General features: G+C 39.8%; 1 protein-coding gene across 5 annotated transcripts in view; it reads left to right on the top strand.

Moving 5' to 3' along the window:
- Nucleotides 1-13,831: 13,831 nt before the first annotated feature.
- Nucleotides 13,832-17,096, top strand: part of WWP1 (WW domain containing E3 ubiquitin protein ligase 1) — a 123,710-nt gene continuing 120,445 nt past the window's right edge. For 3 of the 5 annotated variants that reach the window (XM_076005178.1, XM_076005177.1, XM_076005179.1), the window contains exon 1: nucleotides 14,037-14,263. In XM_076005178.1, coding sequence (XP_075861293.1) covers nucleotides 14,186-14,263 — 78 coding nt within the window. In that variant the 5' untranslated portion in view covers nucleotides 14,037-14,185. Of the gene's footprint in view, nucleotides 13,920-14,036; nucleotides 14,264-14,323; nucleotides 14,756-17,096 lie in introns of those variants that run through there. The other 2 variants (XM_076005180.1, XM_076005181.1) reach the window with 2 other exon arrangements.

The raw sequence follows: 17,096 nt of genomic DNA, 5'->3' as shown, positions 1-17,096 counted from the left end.
AATGCTGGCACACCCTCAAGTGTTCAACAAGCACATGCTGAATGAATAGTGAATAGATGGATGTGTAGGGAGAAAACCAACAGCAAAATTGCATATTTTTTAAAATCCAAAAATAGGGAGAGTTATAAAAGAGAAGGTCAAGCTGTCTTTTATTGAAGATAATTTGAGAAAGACAAGTTATTCAAGAAAATGAGTCTTTATAAGTAAATGAAAAGAATAACTTAAAAGATAAATTTATATTGGACTTTGGCAAAGGCTGACAGGCTCAAGAATTCAGTAATTTTTTCAACAAATATATATTGAATCCATACAAAGTGCCAGGCGGTATACTGGGTGCTGGGATGAAGGAGAGAATAAGATAAACTTGGTCTCTGTCCACATGGAGTTTATAGAAATCAGGAAGGTACTAGAAGGCCCAATGATTATTTTCCTAACATGGGAAATAACCCACAAAAATTCTATTGCAAAAAATTACATATTTGATAATAAGCAAATACCTAATAGATCTTTGATTATATTTGGACAAGTATAACTCCTGGTCCCATATTTTGCTCTGTGGTTTGCTGTTCCATGCTCCAGGTCATTGTTCATTCTATTACTCCTTGCTGGAATTCTTTCCCACCTAAGTCCTTCTTTTATTTATGTAAATCTACTTGTCCCTCAAATTTCTGAGACATAGGCACTGTCCCCCACCAGTCACTCCCTACCCCCTTGACCACCACTGTAAGCTTCCTTTACATACCCCATCCTTGAGTTTACCATAGTATATTGAAATCATGATTTGTCTGTTTTCTGAACTCTAAGTTCCACTAGGGCAGAGGCTAATTTTCCTTGATTTTGTATTTATAATGCCCAGTATATAACAACTGATCAACAAACGTTTATGAAGTTGAATTGAAATCTCTGTGTTTTCTATTTAGAAACCTGTATCTGCCTAATATAAGAGCAAGGACTCGACTGACAGCCTGTATTTCCAGAATTTCTTTAAAGGGCATTCTACAATCTAAGCCATCAGGAAAGGTCATCCCTGAAAGCACTTACAAGCCTGGGTACATTCTCTTTTCATCTTACCCATAGCTCAAATCTGCATGAGAATTTTAGCCAGAGAACATCACAATCTTGATCATTACCATGTTCAATCTTGAACATTACCATCTTGATCACAGAAACCCCATTTACTTTCTTTTTATTTTATTATATTTTATTATTATTTTTTTGAGTCTCACTCTGTTGCTGGGGCCAGAGTGCCATGGCGTCAGCCTAGCTCAAAGCAACCTCGAACTCCTGGGCTCAAGCAATCTTTCTGCTTGTTATCTATTGCCAAAATAATGCGTTATAACAAACCATTCCAAACTCAATGCCTTAAAACAATAAGCATTTATTTAGTTCACTGTAGGTTGATGGTTTTCGTTGGGCTTAGCTGGGAGTCCTCACACATCTGGGAGCTAGCTGGTAGTTGACTAATAGAGGTGTCCCTCTCTGGGATGTCAGGGACAACTCTCCTCTCTTCCATGTGTCCCTCACACCCTTCCTGCAGCTTAACCCAGGGAATGTTCTCACAGCATGGCAGAGGAGAAGAGCTTGCAGGCCCCATCATATAAGAGGACCATTGAAAAGTACACACACTTTCCAAGCCTCTGCCTGTGTCATGTTGGCTAACATCCTGTCAACCAAAGCAAATCACATGCCCACGCCCAGAGTTGGGGCTTGGGGTAGGGGCAACTTTAAAGTTGGAAGACAAACATTGTGGATTCATGGAAGCCCTTAGTGGGTCATTAATACAACCAATCTGTAAGACACCTGGATTCCTAAACCTACCATGATACTAACTCTAAAAACCTATTCAGGAGAAGTAGCATAACATTTCCATGTGATGACTCATTCTGGATACTTCAGAAAGTGGGCTGCTCTAAGAAATGTATCACTGTCTTTGAAAGTTTTAAACTTTTATTTGGAATTTTGCACTCAGTTTTACAAAATGATAGATTTAAAAAAACAGGTTCAGCACCTGAAGTATACTCATCACATATAAAAGTGAAAATAAGCTATGCAATAATAGCAACTGTAAATTGCAAGTAATTTTGTCAAATCCAGCCAAGTATAACTGATGAGGCAGATAATACAGAAAGAAAGGAAGGAGGAAGTGACAGAAAAAGCTTAACCTACAAGGGTAGTGTACAACACACATAAGAAAACTATAATCAAATCTTCCACACAGATTCTCAAAAAAATTACTAGAAAATTGAATCTAGTAGCATTTTAAGAAAATAATTGTACTGGTTGGGTTTTTTTAGGTAGCAAAAAAGCCATATTAGGTGACTTTAGTTAATATAGGGGACACATGCAAAAAAAGTCTCTCAACAGTCATATGTCCAGGTCTCCTGGGGAACTGGAATTCCATTCAGGATGCATAGATGCTCAATTGCTCCACAACTGCAGTAATCCAGATGGAAATCCCATTTGTCCTAGGATCTCTCACATTAAGTACCTATTGCTCTCTATTCTTGTTACTCTTCCATATTTGTGGCTAAGCTTATCAACTTATCTCTGCTTCTACAGAGTCTGTTTCTGTTTTATTGCCACTTTAATCTGTCTTTACTTTTACCTCATGGCTTCTGATTACTGCTTCTTTCTCTTTATTTCCGTGCCATTCTGTTATCTGCATGTCACTGAGTGTCTGATACTACAGAGTAACCTTCCAGGAGAATGTTGTAAAGCCTTTCTTCCAGGCCGTGTCTTAGGCTACAGGCTAATTTTTTAAATGGGCATCTTTGGGTCTAGAATGTATCACTTTTTGCTCAGCTGTTGTCCAGTCTTGGTGTTACCGGGCAAGAGTAAATCTTAGAGACAGGAGCATAAGGATTATAGGTACTCCAAGGCCTCTCAGAAAGGGAGAGCCTAGCTGTTAGGTGCTCTCCATAGACTGTTTAATATAAAAACCACTATAAACAAGAAAAGACTAATCCAGGAATGTAAGGATAAATCCTCAGAGGAAAATTATTAATATAATACAACCTATAAATGACTCAAAAGGGAAAAATTATATAATGGATTATCTTGAAAGATACGTTGAAAAAAACAATTTCGGTACCAATATGGATTTAATATTATTTAATATAGTTTTCCAGTCAAGTTCTTACTCTGGTGGATCTATATAAAAAAAACTATAACATTTTGCTGAAGAAATACAAACATATATTAATAAATCCCATGAATACTATATTCTTTAATGAAGACAATATTATTAATAGAAGTGACAGAGAAATTAAAGTGGTATTACAGGATCCAGGAATACCTAAATCTAACTGTGGTCCAGACACCCCTCCTCCCTGAGGGGCCCTGAGAAATGTAAATAGAGGAAACAATGACAAAGATGGGAAGAGTGACAGTTTATTATTAGGAGTCTTCATCTTCACACCAGTCCCCAACCATGTTCTGTTTCCCACAACCTGGTCTACCACTAATCTTTGCATTAAAGGAAAAAAGAGAAAAGAAGAGTAGAAAGAGGGAGAAAGAGGGAGAAAAGAACAGTAATGGTATCTAGGCCTGCTCAAAGGAAGCCACATTTGTACACTGACGTTTGAACATACTGTCGCTATTTCTACTAGTGAATGAGGCCCATTCTGTGTCCTGAAACTTCATAAAAGACACTAGTTGCCTTTTTTTCAGGATCAGGGGGAAGGAAGGGAGAGAGAAAATGACAGAGTAGAGAGAGTGCTGTTACTTAAAATGTAAGTTCTTCCCAAAATAATCTAAAGGTTCAGTGCAATTCCAATCATCATCCTGATGAGGTTTTTTGGTTTTTTTAATTAAACAAAATAGCCAATATAACTGATGATATAACAATCAAGTGAGGATCACCAAGAAAATTTTGAAAAGGAAGAGTACTGAGAGCTTGTATACACACTGTTATGGTCACACCCTGCGGTCTCTGCTCAGTGCCCTGTCATGATTGATCAGTTCATTGTTCTAATTGGTTCATGCTTGTGCTTTACCAGTTGTTAAAACTTCAGCATATCAACCTTGCTTATAAGTATTAAACAATCTAATAGAGCTACAGAAATTAAGAGTGTGATCTAACTGATGAAAAACAAAACAAAACAAAAAATAAAAAAAAAGACAGAGGGTAGGCACACAATAAATGACCTAGAAATAGATCCTTGTTTAGTGGAGTGGGGAAAAAAATGATTTTCCCATTTGATGTCAGTTTCCCTTGGGAAAAAAATCATTTTATTGAGAAAGATATCTTAATATATAGCATGAAAGTATAGGCTGGGGGCATAGTTTGGAAGAAGATAATGAAACAAAGAGATAAACAAAACACTCTACTTAAGAAATAAAAAATAATTTGTATGAAGAGGGAGTGAAGAAAAGAAACAGAATTATACTTGTGAAGAGAAATGGCCAGTGAGAAATTCCTGGCCATAGGTCAGCTGAAGGGCTTTTGAAATTAGGAAGCTTCTAAAGATCAATATTAAATTGTTTGCATTGCTGCATGCAAATTCCTTGTTTTCCCATCAGTGAAGAATGATACCCACAAAGAATAACTTTTATGGGTGAGGTTTTCTTTTGGGGGGGATGGGGTGGTGAGAAGGAATTTAAAAGAGTCTTGAGATTGTGTCTAGTGTAGAATAGAGAAGAGACCAGCTATGTGGGATGTGTATGTGTGAAAGCAAAAGTTAATTGGGCGCTTATTCACACAGCCAGAAGAGACCATGTGAACATATGTTTTTGGGAATTCAGAAAGATTGTAGGAGGGAGGGAGACTAGACTTCCCATAGAACGTTGGCTAAGAGGACCGAGCCAATTTTATTTAAATCTCAAGGGGTAGGCCTATGTGTGTAAATACATAGCAAATCACACAAAGACACTTAATAATCAAATTGCTCAAAACCAATGATATTAATATATGACTATGGACATATATAGACTATAAGTCTTAGTCCATTTTGTGCTACTATAACAGAATATCTGAGACTGGATAAGTTTATCTTTGAATGGAAATTTCTTGGCTTGCGACTTTGGAGGCTAGAAAGTCCAAGATCAAGGCGCTGGCATCTGGGGAGGGCCTTCTTGCTGTGTCATCACATAGCAGAAAATGGAAGGGCAAAGAGAGGACTAGAAGGGCCTGAACTTACCATTTTATAACAGCATCAATCCCACCCATGAGGGTAGTGCCCTCATGGTATAATCACCTCTTAAAGGTCCCACCTCTTAATATTGTTACTAGGGCAAGTAAATTTGTAAAAATGAAATAGAAAATCATCTCAATAGATGATAAAATTTAGCATTTATTCATAATAAAAGTGTTCTTAGCAAACTAAGAAGAGAAGGGAATTTCCTGAACCTGGTAAACAGAATATACAAAAGACCTATGGGCAGCATCATACTTAATGGTAAAGCAATGAATGCTTTTCTTAAAAATCAGGAATAAGTTAAAGATATCCTTAACTTTTTGTCAACCTACTGGATATTCTAGTCAGTGCAATAATGCAAGAAAAGCATACAGAATACAGAGGAAAAAAGAAAACTATTTGCAGAAACTTAATTGTATACATAGAAAACCCAAAAACAACTATAAAACACTATTAGAACTAATACGTTTATCTAAAAAGTCTCAGTGTACAGAACAAATATTTAAAAATCAGTTGTGTTTAAATACACTAGCAAATGAACCATTATAACGTGAAATTAAAATATAATTTACAATATAAGAGAACTTCAAAAAGTTCATGAAAAAATGAAATTAAAAAATAAAAATAAAAAAATAAACTTTATGTCTCAATATAAGCTCCATCAAGTCCAAGACACTTTAGTAAGCAATGATCCCAGCCATTTAGTCCATCTTTAAAGATCTGAGTCCTGGGAATTCAACCATGTCAACAGAGTCTTTTTTGTTTTTCTTAAGAAAAATGGGGTTTCCTACAGATTTTTTCTAAGATTAGGAAGCAAAAAGAAGTCAGAAGTAGCCAAAGCAGGACTATAAGGTGCCTAATGATTTCTCATCCAAATTGTTGCAAAATTCCCCTTGTTTGATAGTAGGAATGAGCAAGGGCATCGTTGTGGTGGAGAAGCACTCTCTAATGAAGCTTTCCCAGGCATTTTTCTACTAAAATTTTGGCTAACTTTCTCAACACACTCTCATTATAAGCAGATATTATTGTTCTTTGGCCCTTCAGAAAGTCAACAAAGCAAAATGCCTTGAGCATCCTAAGAAACTGTTGCCATGACCTTTGCTCTTGACCTTTGCTCTTTTGCTTTGAATAGAGCACTGGTACTTCTTGGTAGCCATAGCTTTGATTGTTCTTTGTCTTCAGGATTGTACTGATAAAGCCATATTTCATCTCCTGTTATAATTCTTAGAAGAAATGCTTCAGGATCTTGATCCCACTTATTTAAAATGTTCATTGAAAGCTCTGCTCTTGTCTGCAGCTCAATTGGGTGCAATGGTTTTATTATCCATAGAGTGAAAAGTTTGCTAAACTTTAATTTTTCAGTCAGAATTGTGTGAGCTGAAATAATTGAATGTCTATGGTTGGCTATTGTTTCTGCTGTTAATCATTGATAGTCTTCAATTAGGGCATGAAGAAGATGAATTTTTTTTCTTGCAAATTGATGTGAATGATCTGCCACTGCAGGCTTCATGTTGAAAATGGTTTCATCCCTTCTTTAAATAGGTTATCCATTTGCAAATGGTTGATTTTTTTGGAGCATTGTCCCTATAAACCAGGCGTCCTCAAACTATGGCCTGCAGGCCACATGTGGGTGTTTTTGCCCGTTTGATTTTATTACTTCAAAATAAGATTGCAGTGTGCATAGGAATTTGTTCATAGTTTTTTTTAAAACTATAGTCCAGCCCTCCAACTGTCTGAGGGACAGTGAACTGGCCTCCTGTTTAAAAAGTTTGAGGACCCCTGCTATAAACTTTTATTAAAGAATTAGTGATTTTATCATTCCTCATCCAAGCCTCCCCATAAAATTGATGTTTGTTCTGGCTTCAATTTTAGAAGACTTCATGTTGCTCTGATAGCGCTATTTTCAAACTGATGTCTTATTTTTCTTAGTGCCTCTAACTCGATCAGACATGTTATTTCAAGTTAGTACAAGTTTATTTTGGTGCAAAGAAATTTTTAAGTCCATGCATAATTTTTTCATCATTTTCCATGAATTTGTTGAAGACCACAAGTAGGATCAAAAAGCAGACACTACTTAAGGATAAGTATATGCAATACCAATACTATGAAAAATATATAACATTACTAAGAAAAATAAGAGAAGACCTAAATAAGCTGAGACCTATACTATATTCATGGATGAGAAGACTAAATATTATTAAGATGTCAATTTCTCTTTAATTGACCTATTCACAATATCAATCAAACTCCTAGAAATTTATATATTTAATAAAAGTTAACTACCTAATTCTAAAATTTATATGGAAATGCAAAGAACCTGTTCAAAATCATTTTGAAAAAGAACAAATTTGGAAAATTTACACTTCCCAATTTCAAAACTTTCTAAAGTTATAGTAATCAAGACAGTGTGATATTTGTGTAAGGATAGACATATGGTTCAATGGAAGGAATAGAGAGTCCAGAAATAGACACTGAGTTTTCATTAAAGTTCCAAAGTAAATCAATGGGTAAAGGATTGTCTTTTCAACAAACGGTGTTGAAATAACTATATATCCCTTTAGACAAAAATGAACATCCTTTCTATTACCATAGTGAAAGAATAATTTTAAATGGATTATAGACACATATGTAAAAGCTAAAACTCTAAACTTTAAGGAGAAAATGTATAAAAAATCTTCACTGTTTTAGAGTAGGTAAAATTTCCTAAATATGTCACAAAAAGCATGAGTAACAAAACAAGGCAGGGTGCAGTGGCTCACACCTGTAATCCTATCACTTTGGGAAGCTAAAGTCTGGGAATTGTTTGAGGCCAGGAGCTTAAGACCAGCCTGAGCAAAAGCAAGATTCCATCTCTACTAAAAAACAAAAAGAATTAACCAGGTATGGTGGTGTGCAGCTGTAGTCCAAGCTGCTTGGGTAGCTAAGGCAGGAGAATCACTTAAGCTCAGGAGTTTAAGGTTTCAGTGAGCTACAGTGACTCTACTGTACTCTAGCTCTGGCTGCAGAGCAAGACTATCTCAAAAAAAAACCAAAAAAGATGACTTTAACTTCATCAAAATAAAATGTTTACTCTTCAAAACACATTGTTAAGAAAATGGAAACAGAAGTGTACCGTTGCTGTGTAAGAAACTTCTCCAAAACCTAGTGGCCAAAAGCAACAATAAACATTTATTACTTCTCACAGTTTTGGCAGATCAGGAATATATGAATTACTAGCCTAGCCAGTCCGGCATAGAGTGTTGAATGAGACTGCAGTAACCTGAAGGCTGGACAGGGGCTGGACGGTCCACTTCCAAGGTGCCACACATGGCTGGTAAGTTATTGCTGCTAGCTGTTTATCAACAGGCCTCAGTTCCTCTCTGCATGGGCCTTGGCAAAGGACTGGCTTTCTCTAGAGGAAGCAACCCAAGAGGGCAAAGTAGAAACTGCAATGTCTCTTATGCTCTAACCTCAGAAACCATATATACTATGTGGATACTATATCCCTTCTATAATTTCCTCTTTGTCACATAAGCCAGCTACATAGGGAAAGGGATTGTACAAGAGTGTGTAGATAACAGGGGGCCAGAATCAAAGGGGTCCATCTGGGAGGCTGACTTGCCACAGCAAGCCACAATCTGGCAGAAAATATTCACAACATATATATCTGACAAAGGACAGGCATAAAAGATAGAATCTATATAGAATATCCACACCGCAGTAATAAGAGGATGTAACCAATTTGAAACAGACAAAAGATTTGAACAGACACTTCACAAAAGAAAATATACAAATGGCCCATAAGTACAGAGAGTGATATTCAACATCATTAGTCATCAGGAAAATGCAAATTAAAATTAAAACACATTGAGTTGCCACTACACACCCACCAGAATGGCTAACATTAGAAAGGATTGACATCTACCAAGTGTTGGAGAGGAAATGGGACAAGTGGGACTCTCACACATTACTGGAGGGAATGGAAGTGGTCCAACCACTTTGGAACACAGTTTGGCAATTTCATATAAGGTTAAATATACGACTATATCACCCTGCTATTTCACTCCTACACATTATATACCCAAGAAAAATGAAAACATATGTCCACACAAGGACTTTTGAACAAATGTTTGTAGAATCTTTAGTCATAATAGCCCCACACTGGAAACAAAGCAAAAATCTATCAATAGAACACAAATAAGCAAATTATAGCAAATCCATACAGGGGAATACCACTCAGCAATAAAAAAGGGACAATGACTGCTACACACAAGAATATGAATGAATCTCTAAAATATGCTGAGCTGAAATCACACACAAAAGAGTACATACTGGACGATTCCATTTTCTTGAGAAAGTACAATTATTTTATAGTAACAGAAAGCAGACCAGTGGTTGCCTAGCACTAGGAGTAGCTGGATTGAGGAAGGGCTTGAGAATACTTTCTACAGTGTTGGAAATGTCCTATAGTCATGGGGTTGTGGAGGTAGTTACACTGCTGTATTCATTTGTCAAAATTCACTGAACCGTACCATTTAAATGAAGTTATTTTAGTATATGTAAGCAAAACTTCAATCAGGCAAATTTTTAAAGTACCACCAAAAATAATTTCCTTCATAAAATATTTATTTATTTATATATTTTGAGACAGGGTTCCACTCTGTTGCCCTGGGTAGAGTGCAGTGGTGCCATCATAGCTCACTGCAACCTCAAACTCCTGGGCTCAAGTGACCAGCCTTCCAAGTAGCTGGGGCTACGCGCACATGCCACCACTCCCACGCCATCACACCTGGCTAATTATTTCTATTTTTGGTAGATATAGGTGCTTCACTCTTGCTCAGGCTGGTCTTGAACTGCTGACGTCCAGCAATCTTCCCACTTCGGCCTCCCAGAGTGCTAGGGTTACAGGTGTGAACCACCACTCCTGGCCTTCTTTCATAAAATATAATTGCTTTAAGTTATTTTCAACCCCGATGTCTGACACACATGATTACCTTGTGCGGTACTTGTATAAAGGTAAATAGGAAAGAGGCCCGTGGAAAGAGGCCAGGATACTTCACTGCTGTCAAAGGAATCCTCAAAGAAGCAGCAGACTGTCGAAAAGGCACGGCTGTCTATGCCATCCATCTGCGAGTTTCAGGCTTTGACTAGCAGGGGAGCATGAGGAGAATACTAAAGAGGGTTAAGAAACAAGCGAAACAGCATCCAAATGAGTAATGGAAATGAAGCAAACCCCACCTATTTCACAAATACAAGTGAAAAAAGAAAATTTTACAGTGCAAGAGTAAACAGGTTGGGGCACGGTTTTTCATCTTCACCGCTAGTGCTGTTCAGACCTGATCATTCTGTGTTGCTTGAGTCGGGTGAGGGGACTGTCCTGTGCACTGTGGGATGTTCAGTATCGATCCTGGCCTCTACCCACTAGATGTCAACAGAACAGCTCTCCACCTGTCCTTATGAAAAATGTCTTAGGCCATTGCCAAGTTCCCCTGGGATGCAGAATTGCCCCAGGTTGAGAACTACTGGATTTGTTAGCTATTGCTGGATAACAAATTATCCCCCAATTTAGTGACTTAAAACAATAAACACTTATTATGTCACATTTATAGTTACTATGGGCGAACAATTTGAGAGTAAATTAGCCGGATGGTTCTGGTCCAAGCTCTCTGATGAGGCTGTAGTCAAGATGCAATCATCTGAAGGCTTGACTTAGGCTGGAGGACCCACTTCTAAGATGTCTCACTCACAGGGTGATTGTCACGAGGCCTCAGATCTTGCTGGTTCTTGGCAGGATTTCTCAGTCCCTTGCTGTGAGGGCCTCTTCACTGAGCTGCTTGATGTAACTTTGCCACATGGCAGCTGTGAATGATCTGAGAGAGAGTGGAGAGATACACAATGCCTTTTTATGACCTTGGAAGTGACAAAGTCATTTTTGCTATGTTGTATCTATTAAAAACAAGTCACTAATTATAGCCCACATTCACATGGGAGAGAATTAGGTTCCAATTTTTGAGGGGAGGAGTATCAAAAAATTTGTGAGCATGTTTTAAAACCACTAGAGTTAGAGAAAGATGTTTTTAAACAAATGGGCTAGGAAATACCATGAGCTATTAGAAAGAAAGTTAGAGCATCACTCCAAAATAAATCCTAGAGGGTCAAATTATTTAATGAAAAAAGTAAAATTGTCAAACAAGTAAAAATAAGAAAGGGAGATAAATTATACGATCTCAGAGTGGGAAAGATTTGTGAAGTAAAAAATAATGGAAGAAATAAAAATGAAGAATACCAGTAGTTTTACATAGGATCAATATCTACATCATATAAAGTGCCCTTTTTGAATACTCCAGTAAGAAAATGGACAATGGACACACAATAAGCTATCATATTTACCCAGGTGAAAATACACCAGGATGACTTGGGCACATTGAAGAAGCACAGCCACATACTCTCATATGGGGCTATAGGAAAATTGATAACAATTACAACAGTAAGTTATTGATTATGTGCCATGCTTATGTGTTAAGTAGCTTTATGCATTTTACTTGGAGCAACTTATTTACTTTTTAGTACATCATTTGGAAGCACTGTACCAATTTTCTAGCTGAGGTACAACCAGATTAAGTTATTTGACCAAACCTCACAGGTTGTAAGTGGCGGCGGGGTTGGGTTACCCATTAGGCACAGTGGGCACAGTGCCTCAGGGCAACAACACTTTTAGGAACCCACAAAAATGTTTTGATTGCTTTATAAAATCAGAAGGCAAAAAAAAAAAAAGAATGTTTAGGTTAAAGAAAATGCTTTAATATATAAAGTTAATATATTTGTCTTTATACCAATACAGTTATAAAATATCATTTGTAATATTATTTTACCGAGGAAGAAGCTCACAAAAGTAAAAGTGCCTAGGGCCTGTGAAAGTCAGAATGTGGCCCTGGGTGGCAGAGCTGTGTTTTAATCCCAAGCAATGCGACACCTGAGACTATGTTCTTTCTGGAAGGCAACTTGCCAATGTGTTTTAAAAGGGCCAGAGTTGTTCATACCCTTTGATTCCTTTTAGGTATTTAACCTAAATAAGGACATGGACAATGATTCATGAAAAGGTATTTATTTGTAATAGTGTTCACTTGAAACCAAAGAAATAGTCAAAACAAAAGACGGGCTCAATACTGGTGTCAACGGAGAGACTAGGACTAGGTGAGTAACTAACAGCTTCTCTGCAGAGCTGAGCTGAGGGGGAAACTGAGCAATCTGGGGGCTGAAAGTGAGACACAAGAATAAATCAGGAAGGGGAAGGAGGCCGCATACAGGGTGGAGAAGGACAGGAGTGCTGGCCCCTGCTGGGGATATTGTGACATTACTGGGGGTGTTTGTAAGCACGTTGTTGCATTTATTTAAAGGGACTGAACAGCAAAAAGGTGAAGAAAAACTGAAACAGTGCATGTTGAAAGCACAGAGATGAGTGAGCACACACAGGAAGCTGTGAAGAGTTTTTCAAAACAGGAGAGACAGAGTTGAACTTCATGTTAATCTTTGTCATGAAAGCTCTTCAGAGCTTAAAATCCTTAAAGGATTTTAAGGAGTGGAGTGACATGCTCAGATGTATATTTTAGAATGATCTTTGTGCATATAATGTGCACCAAATTCAGGTGTGAAGTCAGAAGGGAAGAACCAATGTATCAGAGTGGAAGGGAAGGTGCATTTGTTCAGTCAAGACAGAATTACTGAATCCTACAAATACTCATGGAGTGTGAGCACTGTTTTAGGTACACAATTCTCTCAGATTATGTTATGATAATGTTATGATTATCATTAGTTATGATGGAAGGAGAGAGAGAACTAGCAAAGAGATTTAAAATCAAGGGAAAATTTAGGACAGAAAAATCTTAAAATGTGATTATGTTGAGGAGTTGTAGCCATTAGAGAGAGTGAAGTTGAAAATATGCCAAGGAGGGGTCTTAGGGAACTGACAGTGAAGAAGGCCGCTTTGGAGGGAGCAGGGACGTCTAGTCACTGAAACAGCAGCAAAACTAGTAACTTTAGGTGTGCATGTAGGTATAATTTGTGGGGGTTGGTGAGGTGGTTGGGCAAAACTTGTAGAAATGCACGCCTTTATCTCTTTGAAGTAGAAGACTGGGTAGTCTGGCAGGTAACGTGGTCACCACTGACTCTATTTGCAGGGTGACCTTTCTTCTGAGAGCAAAATGCATAACCAGCAGCGCTTTTCCAGACCAGTTAACTTTTGTATCATGGCGATAATAGACACAACCCTATGGGGTCATTGTGTGGATTAACTGCGCCGACATATACTTGCTCACTACGTATTAGCTTTAGCACTGGGCTGATGTAGGGGCTGGAGGAGTGAACGTTTTGTAAATAACTATTAATAATAAAAATGGACTACAGGTCTTTGTGTATCACCGTCTGCTTAAATGCAATTATTTACTCTCGCAGTGGGTCCTAAGTCAAACACTCAGGTCAAGGAGTATGTCTCAACAGCCTACTTTTGCCGCAAAGCTTTCTAGAGAATGCCAGTGCCCCGAGCACCCGAGGAGCGAGTGCAGGGGGTTCGGCCACCGACCGGAAAGTCAAGTCAGCAGCCCCCAGCGCGAGTTTACAGTAGCCCCTCCCACATCTGCTCGGCGGCCCCGCCCCTTCCACGGGTTCGGGCCCCGCCCCCGTCTCCTATTGGCCGGCCCTCCCCCTCCACTCGAACGCCCCGAAGACCCGGCGGAGCGGAGTTTTCCGCACGCAGCACCGGAGTGCCCTCGCTGCGCATGCTCGCAGGGAGCCGGATTCGGGTCCGAGGTTGGGGACTTTGGGCGGCCGCGGCCGGAGGGGAGGCGCGCGCTGAGGGCGCGGCGCCGGGGAGACGAGCACGCGGCGCGCACCCGCGGAAGGGAGGCGTGGGGTCGGCTGGGGGAGGCGCGAGGCCGGGAGGGGCGGGGGGAGAGCCGGTGTCGGCGAGCGCGGCGTGCGGGCTCCGAGCGGCTGCGGGCGGCCTGGGCTTCCGGGGCCAGCGCCTGGGTGGCTGCGCTGCCGCGCCCGCTGCGAGATGGCGATCTTGGGCGCGGATGGGTGAGGGCGCCCGCCGCAGGAGGAGGTGCCGCTGCCGTGGCCGCCCGGCTGCCGGGAGCCGACCGGTCGCGCGGGTAAGGACGCCGCGGCGCGGGGCAGGGCGCGGGCGGGGCGCGGGCCGGAGCCTCCGCCGGGCGCGGGAGCCGGCGCCGTCCCGGGCGAGGTCCTCGCCGGGGCCGTCGGGGCCGGTCCGCGCGGCGCAGGCCGCCGCCTCCAGCCCGAAGGCCGGGAGTTTTCTGGGGTGGGGTCACGGGTCTTGCCCCGCGTGGCCCCGGCACAGGCCCGTGCAGACGACGCTGGAGGGGAGCGAAGTGTCTCCGTGACTCTGCAGACGCGGCTCTCAGCTCCCCGGTCCTCTGCGCCGCCTTTCTACCTCTCCGCCCTCCCAGCGCCTCCCTCGAACACGGAGACGGGTCTCCTCTGCCCTGACTCTCACCCCGTCGCCCGTCCCGGTCCGAGGACTCCAGCCTTCGGATGTCTTTTTCCGACGCGTTTTTGTCACTCCCGGTTCTTCACTGACTCTGCAGCTCCCCCAACACAACCCCCACCTCCACCTTTGTGACCTGGTAGGTCCCAGTGACCTTGCAGATTTTACCAGTCCTCGGATCTAACTTGTGACTCGCACCCTCTCCTGCCATCTTTTTTCTGTTTCTTTTTGTATTTAGATTTTGTAGTTGTCCCTGCCTTTTACAGCCTTTAAGTGATCAGTTTTGCTCACAGTCCGTTCTTTGGTCTATGGATCTGGAATACTTTTTGCTCTGGTAATTATATGAAACCTCCATTAACCAACGAAGAGGCGTGTCTGTTGTAATTTTGACATTTTTTTCTCTTCCAGAATAAAATATTTCCCAGGGGCTTGATTTAGTTTTCTTTTTCTATTTCATAAGTTTTTATCTTTTTGTGTAGGCTAATGTGCAACAGGATTTGAGTTTCTGCTTTAAAATGCTTCTGGTAATAGTGGAGAAAATATGTCCAAAGTAATCTTTGTTTTTCCCTGTTTGGTGTTTTTAACTGAAATACGTGGTTTAGAGTTGTCTGCAGTTTTCTACAGGAGTGCATGCCTTTGTATAAATCCACTTTACGTGTCTCACCAAGTCTGTGTGTATTATACAAGCAAAATGCACCTTTTATAAAAGAAACTCATTCTTTTTGTGACTTTTTAAAAACCATAAAGTAGTAAATTAGCTGTGACTGGAAATTATCACTTTTCATAAATGGTTAATATTTTTAAAATTGAAAATGTAGTAGCCAAGTGTTGGGAGCTGTTCAAATTGAGAAGTGTAAAGTATGTGAAGTAGTTTTTGGAGACATAGCTTGACATTTTCAAATACATTTTCAAATAGTTCTTCCTTTGAAATGCAGGACTGCTTATAAGACCTACAACATCATGATTTTGAAAAGCAGTAATTAAGAGTTATGTTTTTTGGAAGCCTGTAAGGGGTAGAGGATATCACAGGTAAGGGCTCTGCCTTCAAAGAGATAGTAATCTTTGCTGTTTACCCCATTATGGCTGAAATTTCTTTTACTTCCTTGCATAATTTTTAAGCATCTACTGTATGACTGGGGTATTTTGGGGAATATGAAGATGAGGGTGATTAGAAGTTTCTGCTTTCACAGACTAGCTAGGTGGGTAGTACTATACACAAATGTCTCATTTGCCTTGTAATGTATAGTTAAGTTTCATAAACAATACAAAAATCCTCTCAGAATTCAGATACAAAGGAGCTAGAGCTGGATCTCATTTGGCAAGGTAGGGTTGGGAGGGAGCTTCTGGCTTCTTGGTTTTGAAGTATACCTTTAAGTTTGATAAATTGGGAAGGGTAATCCAAACAGAGGGCTCTAAGAGATTAGCACAGTTCATACCTTTGAGGAGAGTCAAGTAATTAGGTTTGGGTGGAACAAAACTATTTGTACCAGGATAAAGGGTGATAAAGCTTAAAGTAAAAATTTGGACCAGCTTATGGATTGTTTTTAATGCCAGGTAATGACCTTGGATTTATTAGGCAGTGGGAGTTCCACAGATGACTTTTGAGTTGAGAGTGAAACAATTTTTAAAACTTTGTTTTAGGAAGATTAATCAGGTAGCAGTGTGTAGTATGTATTGAAATTGAAGTGGGTAGTGTGATTTAGAGACCTCTCAATTGCTTTGGTCATAGGTAGTGAGAGTCTGAGCTATGGTAGTAGTAATGGGAATGGAAAGGAAGTAGAATAGATAGAATTTGATGAGAAGGAAAATGAAGAAAGTACAAATAACTGATTGTGATCTAAGTTGGGTGGGAGAATATTGATACCATTTTGAGGAAGATCCATGGAAGCTTTACCCTCAGCACGTGTGTTACTTTTCAGCCTTTTGGGCATTACTAATTCTTGGTGAAACTAAAGAAATGTGCTAGCCTGGAGAGTTTCTGTATGTACCTATGGTTACATATATAACATATAATTTTAGGAGAGTCCATGGACCACATGAAGTTCATCCATGAAAGCCACCGGGTAATCACTTGATCTGGGGGCAGCTCTCAGAATTACTGGGTGCTTTTTAAAAGAATTAAACCTTCATATTTTTCCATTCAGTGATAAGAATACCTACTGTAGAGACATACTGTATATACACCTAGAGAAATAAATAATATTACACTTGTGTTGTGGTTTACAGTATACAGAGAATTTTTACTAACTTATGTTATTTACTGTTATATTACAGAACAAACTACCCCAAAAGTTTAAGCAATTTGCCTTAAGTATCAGTAAGTATGTAGGTAAAGTGGAATCAGCAGTTGGTTGATATGATGGTTTTCTTTCTTGAATGAAGGTAATGCAACTCATTTACCGTCCATTGGGTAGAGTTGTTGCCTTTAAGTGACATCATCAGTAAGGACTTGATGATCTCAGGGGGTTCCTTCCAGTTCT

This window comes from Microcebus murinus, chromosome 7 (assembly GCF_040939455.1).
Source record: "Microcebus murinus isolate Inina chromosome 7, M.murinus_Inina_mat1.0, whole genome shotgun sequence".
NCBI lineage: Eukaryota > Metazoa > Chordata > Mammalia > Primates > Cheirogaleidae > Microcebus > Microcebus murinus.
This window is presented reverse-complemented; position numbering and strand designations above follow the sequence as displayed.